At 37.3% G+C, this 12,045-nt stretch overlaps 1 protein-coding gene across 1 annotated transcript; it reads right to left on the reverse strand.

Annotated features, from left to right (window-relative positions):
- Positions 1 to 7,796: 7,796 nt before the first annotated feature.
- On the reverse strand, positions 7,797 to 11,733 carry LOC143591496 (S-type anion channel SLAH2-like). Its single transcript, XM_077071686.1, has 4 exons — positions 11,608 to 11,733; positions 10,146 to 10,595; positions 8,733 to 9,500; positions 7,797 to 8,253 (listed from the first exon to the last, which is right to left on the reverse strand). Exons 1-4 carry the CDS (start codon positions 11,731 to 11,733, stop codon positions 7,843 to 7,845), a joined length of 1,755 nt encoding a protein of 584 aa, XP_076927801.1. The 3' UTR covers positions 7,797 to 7,842.
- Positions 11,734 to 12,045: the final 312 nt, after the last annotated feature.

A 12,045-nucleotide genomic window follows, 5' to 3' on the forward strand; every position in this document is an offset into this window, starting at 1 on the left:
GGGAACCTAAGATTCCCATAGACAAAGAATGCTGCATAAACCCCGATCTTGCCTCTGGGGGCATCGTACACGGTCTGATGGGGTTCAGGAAACTCAGGCTCGAGAGGATCGAGCATGAACTTCCTAACAACATACCGGTACTGATCGCCGGGCAGAGCACACTGGCACTCGCCAGCAGTACTCCTATCATCGGTCGTAGACTCGAAATCATGTGAAGACATCTTGCAGAAGGAAGAAGAAAACGATTTCAAGGGAATGCTCGACTGAATAGAGTATTCACCGGAAATCGCTGTAAAGATGAAGAGAAAATGTGAAAGTGTGAATTAGAAAGGATCCTCCACCCCCTTTATATACTAATCGCAATTAATGCGGTGAATTTAATGCGGAGGAGAGAGAAATCGAAGGTGCAATGAAACTATGACGCGTGGCAAAAAGCAAGCTGACAACAGCTGTCAAAAGGACGCGTGCCAGTAATTTGGCGGCCACGCGCCCGAAAAATCGCGCCCACGCGCCTGAAAAAGCGTCTGGAATGACCATGTACTGTCACGTCACCATAACTTCCTGCACATCCTGACACAGTCAGAAGAAACCGTCGCACGACGTTTCAGAGGTTTGGACTGTTCTTATCTTTCCACCAACCTTTCGAATTTCAAAAAATTCAAAAAGATTCAAAAAAGTAAGCGGGAAAATACCCCTTACCTTGGCAAACAAGTAACCATAAGCCGGGTGCGGGTACAGTGTTAAGGCAAAACCCTTCACATACCTAGCACCCGCAGGGAATTGAAGTCAAGAATACCTGGGCAACCAAGTAACTATAAGACAGGTGCGGGTACAGTGTTAAGGCAAAAGCCTTCACATACCTAGCACCCGCAGGGAATGGACCCCAGTACCTTGGAAGTAAAATAACCGTAAGACGAGCGCGGGTAGTGTTAAGGCAAAACCCTTCACATACCTTGCGCCCCGCAGAGAATTGAAACCAAGAAGGATCTTCTGAGCAATGCTTGCGGATAGAGGAATAACATCCCCGCATAACGGGAACGTCGAGAATTATATTGTTTGAAACTCCGTGATGGAATTGGTGGTCTTAACATAATTGATCACTATGTTGAAAACCACCAGAACCCCATGGGGAATATATACAAGTGAAACTCAACGCTCCTGACTTGCGAGAAGGTTACATACCTACCCGCATCATACCCAAAGATCAAGCAAAAAAATCGGGAATTTTTGCAAGTGACATTAGGAAACCCGCGGAAAGAATCCCCACGGAGAACCTTAAAACTAAAAACCCCTTTTCAAAACCCCTTGCTTAAAGTCCAAATGTTCACCTCACTTTATTAAACATTCATGAGAAGAACATTGGACTGGGGGGACTTGAAGAGGTAGGTCCCAGCAGAGCCCAGTTGGTCCCGCAGAACTCACCTTGAACAGGGACGTCTGCGCAAAGGCCATCTGCTCCCGCAGGACCCACCATGCTCAGAGAACCTTACGCGCAGTACGCAAGCTGTACACGCAGGGAAAGCCTCCCAATGGTGAAGTACCCCGCCTGTTCCCGCAGTTGCGGATACAAGCCATCAGGGAAGGCTACCCGCAGACAGCAGGGCTACACGCACAAGACACTAGCTACTTCAGTAGTCACATGAAGGAATGAGCAAGGCGGGAACAATCCCGCCTAAATGAGCCAGTCTGTATGATTCTGAAAGATCTTTTGTACTATACCTACCAAGGTATGGATAGGACAGACGATCTGACCAGAACAGCCCATGAGCCAATCACAGGGTGACAGCTCACCGACAACAGTGCGAGGAGGAGCACCCTCTAGTACTGTTTGTCACTATTAGCCGCTGCCTACTCACCAACCCTTACTGTGGGGCATGCGCAGCCTACAGTTGGTGGAATAGTGTTACTGTTGGCCGTAACCTATTCACCAACCAGCATGGCCTGCGTACAATCCACAGTAGGTGGGACGTGCATAATCTACAGTTGGTGGAATAGTGCAGCCGACTTTGTTACTGTTGGCCGTAACCTACCCACCAACCAGTATGGCCTGTGCATAGTCCACTGTTGGTAGAACAGGAATACTATTCAGCCGGCTGTACCTTCTAGGAAACCTACCTTCGGCTATAAATACTCCAACATCTTGGAATGGTAAGATCATCTGCTATCCTGTTATCTAGCAATCTCTTAATATACACTTATATTCAGAGCAATCTAGTCTGATTCTCACGCCGGAGGGTGGTCACAAGGAGGAACCCCCCCCTTCTCAGTGACGAGCTTACGGTGTTTGTTTTGCAGGTCCCCTGAAGAACAACTGTCTCTGTTGGACCTCATTCTCGTGGGAAACATTACTTAACCCCCAGATTATCTATAATCTGTACCGGGTCACTTAGTGTTTCTTCACCCATAGTGATAAACCAGCTAAACTGCTAAGTGCTAAGCTATCAAAAACTTTCAATAGCCAAAAATCATATTTGGCTCTTATCAGTTAGTATATAAAGAAGCCTTTATCAAATGATTTTCACGCGACATACATAGCAACCAGTCTTACAGTGAAAATTTAATTTGTTGTTGACAAATTAATTAATGGCAGCAGAGCCGTCTCTGAGGATTTAAATACCTCGGCCGAGCCGAAAAGAAAAGGGCCCATAGCCTTAACGAGTAACAAAATATATAAGCTAAATTTTTTACACGAGGCTTAATGTTATAATAATAAACATAGAAAAATATATTATTAAAATCAAATACCGTAATAATTAACGATTAACCAGTGATTCGTGAAACTGTCCTAAGTCCTAACATTGGAAAAAAGAATAGCTTGGTCCTTGGTGGCTAGCTTGGTCAACCGTGGAGGAGCCTGGTGGTTAACAACGAACCAACAGTGGTGGTCGGCTGGGTTGGTCGTTGTTCAGCATTCGCAAAGAAGGAAGGAACCAAAGAGAAATTTCAATCGACCGCTATTTCTTTTATTTTGTATCGAGTTTTTTTTTTAATTTTTTTTAGTTTTTAGTTTTAGTTTGGGCCCAATAATTTAAACTTAATTAAATGGATTATAGATAAAAAAATAATTTCGTGCCCAATAATTATAAGATGATAAAGAGCAATTCATATTTTATAAGTTTTAAATTTTTAATTGTATATATAAAAAATATAGATACGAAAAATTTTGGCCCCTAAAAATTACGTGACCCGGCCGACGGTCCAACCGGCGCCACCCTTAAGCCGGCCCTGAATGGCAGGTCCGTGTTAACTATTACATCGCTAAATGCTAGTTACGGTTCGTGAACAGTCACGACCCTTTAAACCATCACAAGCAGCCATCATCTCAACATCAACCATATGCCAACAGTTTCTTGGACCGAACCGGCAAGACCTTATAATTAGTCCGACAAACATCATGAAAAGTTCCTTTTAAATTATCGAAAATGTTTCATCAAAACGCCACGTTATGTATATTGACCCATGTATTCACACATTTTACACTAGTTGCTCGTCCATTGATTACGAAAGTAACAACCAAAGAAGATTGCCAGTTAGTACTTATAAACCCGTCAAATGTTTTATCTTGTTCTTATGTTGGACAATGATTTTATCCAACCAAAAAAAAGGAAAAGGAAAAATAGAAAAGAAAAAAAATATCTTGTATGCAATTGTTAAGATTCTACCACAAATACAAATGTATATAACCATTTTGAAAATATTCCCAATTATAAAACCTTTTCACCCAAGTACACACCATTCTTAGTAAGTATTAACCATAGTAGCTAGTCTCTTTAAGACCTGGTCATAAGTGGTTCATATATATATTATTGAATCAAACCATTACTTTGAGTTTGGGGCGTTACTTTTAGTATTGTATAATTTTCTTGTCCCACCAAAACAAACAACTAAGCCAGGGTTGGATAGGGCCCCAAGCACATCACGTGGAATTGTATAATAAGAAACACTTCCCATTTCGAGAGAAACCATTTGAGGAAGCACAAAATTGAATTCGACAATGACAAAGTGAGATCACAAGGAACAACCAAGGACAGAAATCACATCGTAACGTGCTATGGTTGATTAATGAATAAAATGCGTTCTTTAGAGTTGTTTTCTAGCTATGGGATCACTCATCAAAATAGAAAACAAAGAAGCGTAGTTAGATACTTTTAAGAGAGAAGAGAATAAGTCTATGATATACTTGTAGACAAAACTTGGTTAACTATCTCAAAAACCAAAAACGACAATGCTATAGATTCTTTTTTACTATTAATCTAGTGAATTACACGCGCGTTGCGCGGTAAAATTGATCGATAAACTCGGGTATCCAATGGTGAATCAACGCGAATTTAGTCAGTATTGGGTATGCTCGTTACGATATTGGAACTAAAACAAATTGGAAACAAAAAATAAAAATTGAGGTAGACCAATGGGGTAGCGTCGGTTGGTCCCGGACGACAACAGCGAGTCAACACAAATTTAGTCTGTAATGACTACGTTCGTTATGGTACTGGAACTAAAACAAAATGAAAAAAATAAATAAATAAAAATTAAGATGAGCCACTGGGGTGATGTCGGTCAGGCCCAGACGCTGAGGCAGTGACTCAACGACACTCGTATGACATATTATAATTTTCTTGTTAACATATTTAAAACAATGTTTATTCGGTCGGTAAATCAGTTCGTTGGTAAACTCGATCAATGCAGCGGCGAGTTGACTCATATTCGGGAGTTGTGGTGGTGAGTCAGTAAAACCAAGGCGCTAGTAAAAATTTGAGCTTCTCGGCGGTGGGTCAACGCAAATTTTGTTTACATTTGTTACGGCTCCGGAACTAAAATGAAGTTCGGTAAAACCTGGGCGTGGGTAAAACCCGAGCGTTGTCTATACTGGACATTGCGCGGTGAGTCGGTAAAACCCAAGCATTGTCAGGCGCAGTCGTTGTGGTGGTGAGACGACACGAATTTGGTTAAACAAAAAACAAGACATTCGTTAAGAATCTAGAAAAAAATGAAAATTTGGTTGGTAAAATGCTTTAAAATATGTTTTATAAATATTTTAAATTTATGTTAATCAAAACATGTTTTTAAAGATTGATGGCCCAATAATGATACAAATGGGAAAAGAAAATTGAAAAATAATCAAAACATGTTTTTAAAGTTTGATGGCCCAATAATGATACAAATGGGAAAAAAAATTCAAAAATTTATCTTCTTCAACAAGAATCGAACCCAGGGAAAATCAGGGAAACACCGCCTTAACAAGGTCACCAAAGCCAATGGACTAGAAGTAACTTAATTGATATAGTTGCACAAGTATTTTATATATAAATATAAAAAGTTTAAAACCCATATCAGTTTTGTGGCACCAACTTTCTCCTTCACTATATGTAGATAATGTTAATGAGGTGGTATTCTTTAATGGGTTATAACACAACAAAGTAATTAATGGGCTTTTTTATAGTTTGGGCTTTGGTTACTCTATATTGGTGAAAGTTTCAGTCCAATCGAAACGGATTGTGGGCCTGTGGGCTGTGGCTGTGCGCCTGTTCACAGACCACAAGTCACAAATGCATATAACGTTCAAAATAAAGGTTCAAGAACATGTTGGAGAATTCTTGTAAACTCTCCACAAATCTGGACTTAACTAGTGAATAAACCTTTTTTCTTTGTAAATCATTATATTTTAAACACTCAATTATTATAATTTATATATGTTAAAATCTCAAGAGAACAATTATGGTCAAAGACTCAAAATTCCAAATAAAACTATATTTAACAATGGACCCTCTATTTAAAATAATATATAACCTTGGGTGGAGTTATAATAAGAAGTGAAGTGTGTCTAAAAAGTGTAATAAGTAATATGGTGCGTTAAATTTAGCGATCTGATGGTCTAGATGGAAAGTGTGTTTTTTAGACGGTGTGTTTTATTTTAATACCTGTTTTATAACACTTTATTGGTATAATCGTCAAGTGTGTTATATTATATATAGAAACAAGATATATAACAATGTGTTTTAAATCGAAATAATCAAAATTTAAAAAAAAACATCAGATTTTAATCAAAATTTAAAGAACAACATCAAAAACGCCAACAACATCAAGAATAAAAACACACTTTTATTAACAAAAAAAACACCAGTATTTCAAGAACAGCCTTACAAAGGCATCTAACCATCCCCCCCAACCCATTAACTACACACACACACATCAATCCCCTGCCTCCAAGCTCGTTCGCCGCCACCCTCAAACCCTACATTTCCGGCAACCAAGGATCGTATCTACAACCACTCCCTTATCCTCTCATTTCTCAAACCCTGACATTGTCGACAAGGGGGCTGTTGGTGGTACCAGATCGGGTTGTTAGTGGGTTGGCGATGGTAGACCAGATTGGTGGCGGTGGCTGGTTGAACGGCGATGGCGACGGTGGCTGGTTGATTGAAAGAATATTGAAATAGAGTTGGGAGTGGGGTTTTTATTTGGATTTGAAAAGAATGATGGATAGTAGGGCTGAGCATGGTTATGGTTCGGTTCGGTTTTTAGGTGAAACCGAAATCGAAAAGTAGGCTTTTCAAATTCACAAACCGATCGGTTTTGGTTTGGTTATAATCGGTTTTTTTGTGTGTGTAGACATTGCAAAAAAATAAAAATGCACATTATATTCAAAACACAACAAACTTGCAAGGGTATTAGAGTTTAAAATTCAATAAAGTTCTTAATTAAAAAACATTGAAAGTTTAGTTCAAATCTTCATTCGGTTTAGTTAATTCGGTTTTCTGCTCACCCCTAATGGATAGTTTTAAGATCTGTGGATGTGATGATATAAAAGAGAGAGAGAAATATTTTCCCATGTCTTATATTTAATCTTATGATTCTAATCACTTCCTACACTTTTTAGAAAATCCTAACTTTTTATTTTAACCTTGCTCATACAACCATTTTATTTTGTATTTCTTTACCTATCCTTCAAAAACATTGTCCGAATTTATTATGGTTTGTGGTTATTGAATACACATTGTATACTGATTAATTAATCATTAGCTAAAGTATTGTTATATTAAGCAAACTATTATACTCATTTAATTATGGTAAATTGGAAATAAATAATTCCATATTTTGTTAATTGGCCGATAATAGTTCTATCTTTAAAAATCACTACCAACGATCTAACATTTCAACTATTTTTGTTTCAATGGTTCTCCGTTAAAAACCCTTAACGCCGTTACATTTTTTTCTAGTTTCAAACCGATGCTTTAGGGCTTTTGATCAGAAGAAGGATACGGGTCAACTGATGTAAAACTTATCTCGAAATGGTGATTCAAACGACGAAACAGTGTTTCAATTCGGGTGTTTGAATTTCAATTAACAAAAATCAATTCATTTGATACATCTTTACATCAGTTGACTTGTATCATTCTTCCGATCAAAAACCGTAAAATATCGGTTTGAAACTCGGAAATAAACATACAGCCATTAAGTGTTTTTAACGGAGGACCACTGAGACAAAAATAGTTGAAAGGTTGGATCGTTGGTATTGATTTTTAAAGGTGAGATTATTATCGGTCAATACACAAAAGGTGACATTATTTATTTCTAATTTGTCTTTAATTATTTCGGTTTCCCAATAATATATTATCAGTTTCTTATATGTCTATTTTCTGTTCATCAGCCGATTTTATCAATTAAAGATGTGATTATAACTTCAATTAGTAGACAAAAATAGTAAAACAAATAGAGTTTAGAATAACAACATTGTTATTTTCTTATAAAGGTCAACCTTAATAATTAATATATACACCAAGTTAACTAGAACTACCGTAGCCAAGCTCTTCATTTGTTTAATCATTAGACCCTCATCACTTGTTACAGTACTCGCACTGATAATGGTTTTACGCCTAATCCCGGAGATATCACCGGAACTTCAACTATTTTCTCGCTGGACTTTACATGATGTTCGATATCTTTGGCGGACCCACATGTGTTTCGATGATACCATTTCCTTTGTGTTTTTGGTTTCTGACCGCTAATAGCAATCCCTATATCATTTGGGAAAAGGTCTCGTAACACGAAAGCATGAACAATAGTCGTGACCAGTAACCCGGTCACTGTTACCGTGGCAACAATTGCAAGGGTTAGTGACAACGCTCTAGTTACTATATTTGGGACCTCACTCGAGTATCTTATTGTCGCTATTGCAGCTCCGGTCATTGGGAAAGTGTAAGCCCACCACGCTAACGAGAATTTGAATCCTCTAAAGAAATTTACACGAACCGCCTGCATACGTAACAATAGGGTACCATATTTAATATTTCTATATCAAAACTCAAAAGACACAATATTAACTATAGAAAATCACAAAAATGACCATTTTGACTTATAAGTTTGAAAAATAACTTTGACATTTTTCTTTTACAAAAATGTTGTTTTGACTTTTCTTTTTCTTAGTTAAGAAATAGTTTCAGGCCAATCAGAACCTTTCACATGGCACATCCTGTTGCACCATCACAACGTATTTTGACTTGGTGTAACAGATTTCTATTTGGCGTAACAAATTTTCATTCGACGCATGAGAATGGATCTGTTGCACCAGATGAAAATATGTTGCGCTAAGTAACAGTGTCAAACGTGTCAAACACTGGTTGATTGGAAATTTTAAAACCAATGCTATTTTGTCTCGTTGGCAAAATGGCCATTTTGATGATTTTTCGTTTTAGTATATGCATAATGAACTGAATCCAAAGAACCGAACTAACCAATGAAAAATAGAGAAACATGGCGATGAAATACGCGATTCGTGACCCATAATCGAACGATCCATTAATTTTGGCCCACGCCATCGAAGCAACGCTAGGCGCCGCAACAAATAAAAAGAAAACCGGATGAAGCTCTTTCGGCAGAGTATCATTTGTCGGTAGCCGTTGATACAATGTCACAAACAAGACCGTATAATGTGCCATCCCAACTGCAAAAAAGAAAATCGGACCTTCTTTCAACCCCATTGACGCCCCTAATAACGCGCCGACAAAATTCCCAACCACCGATAAATGGTTAGACGGGTTTGCCACCTTTGACAACCTCCTCTGCCCACCCGACATCCATTGCCCGTAAATCTTGAGCTCGAGGATAAATATCGGTGTCATTAACACATACCATAGCCAATGTGGCAAACTTGTTGTGACGTCATCCGGAACCCCAATGGCCAAAAAGAGTAGCGCGATCCATGGGGCGAAAAAGAAGTTGACCCGAATCGGGTGGTAGTATTCTCTACGGACTGCTTCATAGTAAAAGATTACTTTTAGAAGGTATGTTGAGGCCACAATGGCAAACAGAAGGATTGACGTGCACCATAATATGTAGTTCACTCTAAGGCTTATATGAATAAAATGGGTCCAAGCTGTTGAGGCATTTTTCCACAAAATCGCTTGGCTGCTAACTCCGAGACATATACCGAATGATGAGATCGGAAAACGAAGAAGAAAAGGCCATTTTTTATCTTCAGGAAGCATTATTTCTTCGGAAGGCTGTTAAACAGAACAATGAAAAATAAATTAAGACACTTGATGTTACAAACTTTAGCTTAAAATCTTTTCATTTTACTTTATTTCCAAATAAATGATCACTTCAAATAGGGAGCAAACGAACCTAAACTCAATTTGCAAAATCAAGAAGGGTAATGGGACGAGTATTTAAGTATGGGACCATGCACGGGATCAGTTTTAAAAACTTTCATAGGTATGAGACGTATATGGTATTAGGTGATAGTCGGCCCAATTATCTCATACATACATGCATACACACATACACACACTAGTTTACCCAAATTATACACATAATGTTTTCTTTCCTTTTGTTCTTGTGTAATAGAATACTCTTCTCCTTATAACTTTTAACTCTTATACATCTAATTTCCTTAGGTGATAAAATTATTAAAAAAAATACATATAAAAAAAATAACTTGTAAAACAAATATTTGGAAATCCAACAGGCAATTTTTAACAAACTAACTTGTATAACTGATACTTGACAAATAAATATTGTATAGGTATTGGACCGGATATGAGACTTTATTTTATAATCGAGTATGTGATTGAGACTATCAATATCCGTCACATTACGATCCTAAACTATAAACAATATAACTTTAAAAGAAAAGGATATGGACATACCCTAAGAGTTTCCAACTCGGGTCCTTCTAAAGCATCGAAGTATCTATCCGCGGGTAAACTCTCTCCTTGAATATTTTGGGGAGAGTTTATCTCAGGATCATTATGTTGAAACGACTTTCCACGTAAAACTGATAGTTGTCTCTCAAGTCGACCCGACCATGTCTTAAACGAGTTGAATCTGTTATCCTTCAACCCATCCATCCTTGGGTTTTTCACAGGTAGCACAAGACGTTCCGGGCTTTTCTCTGGGCCCGTTTCATTAATTTCGCAGCCCGACACTCCAAGCTTCATGGTTCGGGCCCGGCTATCATTTCCAACTGCTTCATTGTTGTGTTTAAACAAAACTCTTTTGTCATCCAATGGTGATGGTGGAATGCTAATTGAAACAAATTGTGTTGTTTGTTGGTAGGAAGGATCAATCGGGCTTACGAGGTCGTTTCCGTTGGGCCCCTGGCAAATTCAAACAAGTTCTAAAAACCAAAATGTGACAAAGTCCAATCATATTCTATTGGATTACTATCATTTTCAATCGATTTATATTAAATCTAAAGTTTGTCCATTAAATTTTCTTATGGTATAAACTAAAGAATTACATCATATAAACTAAAGTCCACTCAAGCACTATCAACTAACTTGTAAATTATTATTTTTTCAAAAAGTTGGTTATTATTTTAATCGTATATATTTTCTAATTATAAAAGCAAAAGTATGAAAATTGAAAAGTATGAAATGCTTGCTAGATTAGATGGTTTACACTCACGGCCTATTGGTCTAGGGATATGGTGCTTGTCTCCCCTCACAAATGTAAGGTTATGAGGACAAGTCCTTGCGAGTTCAAAGTAAAGATGAAATTTAAGTACAAAAAAAAACTAGACAGTCTACACCGCGTGCCCGACGTCCTTTGAAATTTTGTACTGTAGTTTTTATTTTGTAAAACCAATGGTTTCATGATTGAAACTGTTATACAGTTAGCTTACTGGTTAGACCTTTGTCAATCGAATAATATTTTATTTAACTTAAATTTAAAAAAATATATATATAATTATCTAACGCAAATATGAACTATGAACTATTTTATAATTTGATATTATTATAAAAAGAGACATGGTTATCATACACCCCACATGAGAAAAAAAGACCAAAAAAAATGTCTTTATTATACACACATAAATGTATTTTTCATAGAAGAGTATGAAACCACAACTCCTTAACAAAATGTTGTAACAAGGTGTCAAACCGTAAAAGAAATTATAAAGAAAAAAAGAAAGAAAAATAATTATTTTGAAGCATCCTCTGAAAAATACGTATTATTTTAATGTTTTTCCTAACTTAAAAACCTGAATCTGTCCTTGAGATTTGAAACCGACCAAGCCGTTTTGACCAGTCCTAAAATATTTACCAACTCTGGTATTAGTTTACTAGTTACCAAACAAGTTGCTCATATATAGTAAAACAAGCATACCATAATCGGAAAGCTTGAGCTGCCACTTGGCTTCATAACACCATCTTCAAAACCCAGAATTTGGTCTGAATCCACAGATCTGATCGGTGATAGAACTACTCTAGGGGAATCCTTGCCGTTCTCCATTTTTATACTCGATTTATTTCTGCAAATAAATATATATATATATATAAATATTAAAATGATGAGCTACTACTAAAACGAAATCAATAAAAAGTTTAACTTTTATGATGTAACAATCTTCATGCATAGGCAATGTTTTTGATCCTATAGCAATGTAAGAAGGAACATAAATGAGTAAAATATGCATAAATGAGCTGTACCTTGAGAAATAAGAAGGAACGCTCTGTGCATGAGACAGAGCAAGAGAGAACAGCTTATACACTCTTGAAATGTGAAGCTCTGCTATATATAGCACTCACTCTTGTCACTTTATTT

The sequence above is a fragment of the Bidens hawaiensis genome, unplaced genomic scaffold (genome assembly GCF_021521415.1).
Source record: "Bidens hawaiensis isolate Kalapana, Puna unplaced genomic scaffold, B.hawaiensis_p1.1 tig00039717_1, whole genome shotgun sequence".
Lineage (NCBI taxonomy): Eukaryota > Viridiplantae > Streptophyta > Magnoliopsida > Asterales > Asteraceae > Bidens > Bidens hawaiensis.

What these genes read in the sequence shown, in the direction of transcription:
- LOC143591496 (XM_077071686.1), bottom strand. Translation starts at nt 11,733, where the DNA reads ATGGAGAACGGCAAGGATTCCCCTAGAGTAGTTCTATCACCGATCAGA. An exon ending in GCTCAAGCTTTCCGATTATG is followed by an intron (nt 10,596 to 11,607) that starts GTATGCTTGTTT and finishes TGAATTTGCCAG; the next exon opens with GGGCCCAACGGAAACGACCT. An exon ending in CCGAGTTGGAAACTCTTAGG is followed by an intron (nt 9,501 to 10,145) that starts GTATGTCCATAT and finishes TCTGTTTAACAG; the next exon opens with CCTTCCGAAGAAATAATGCT.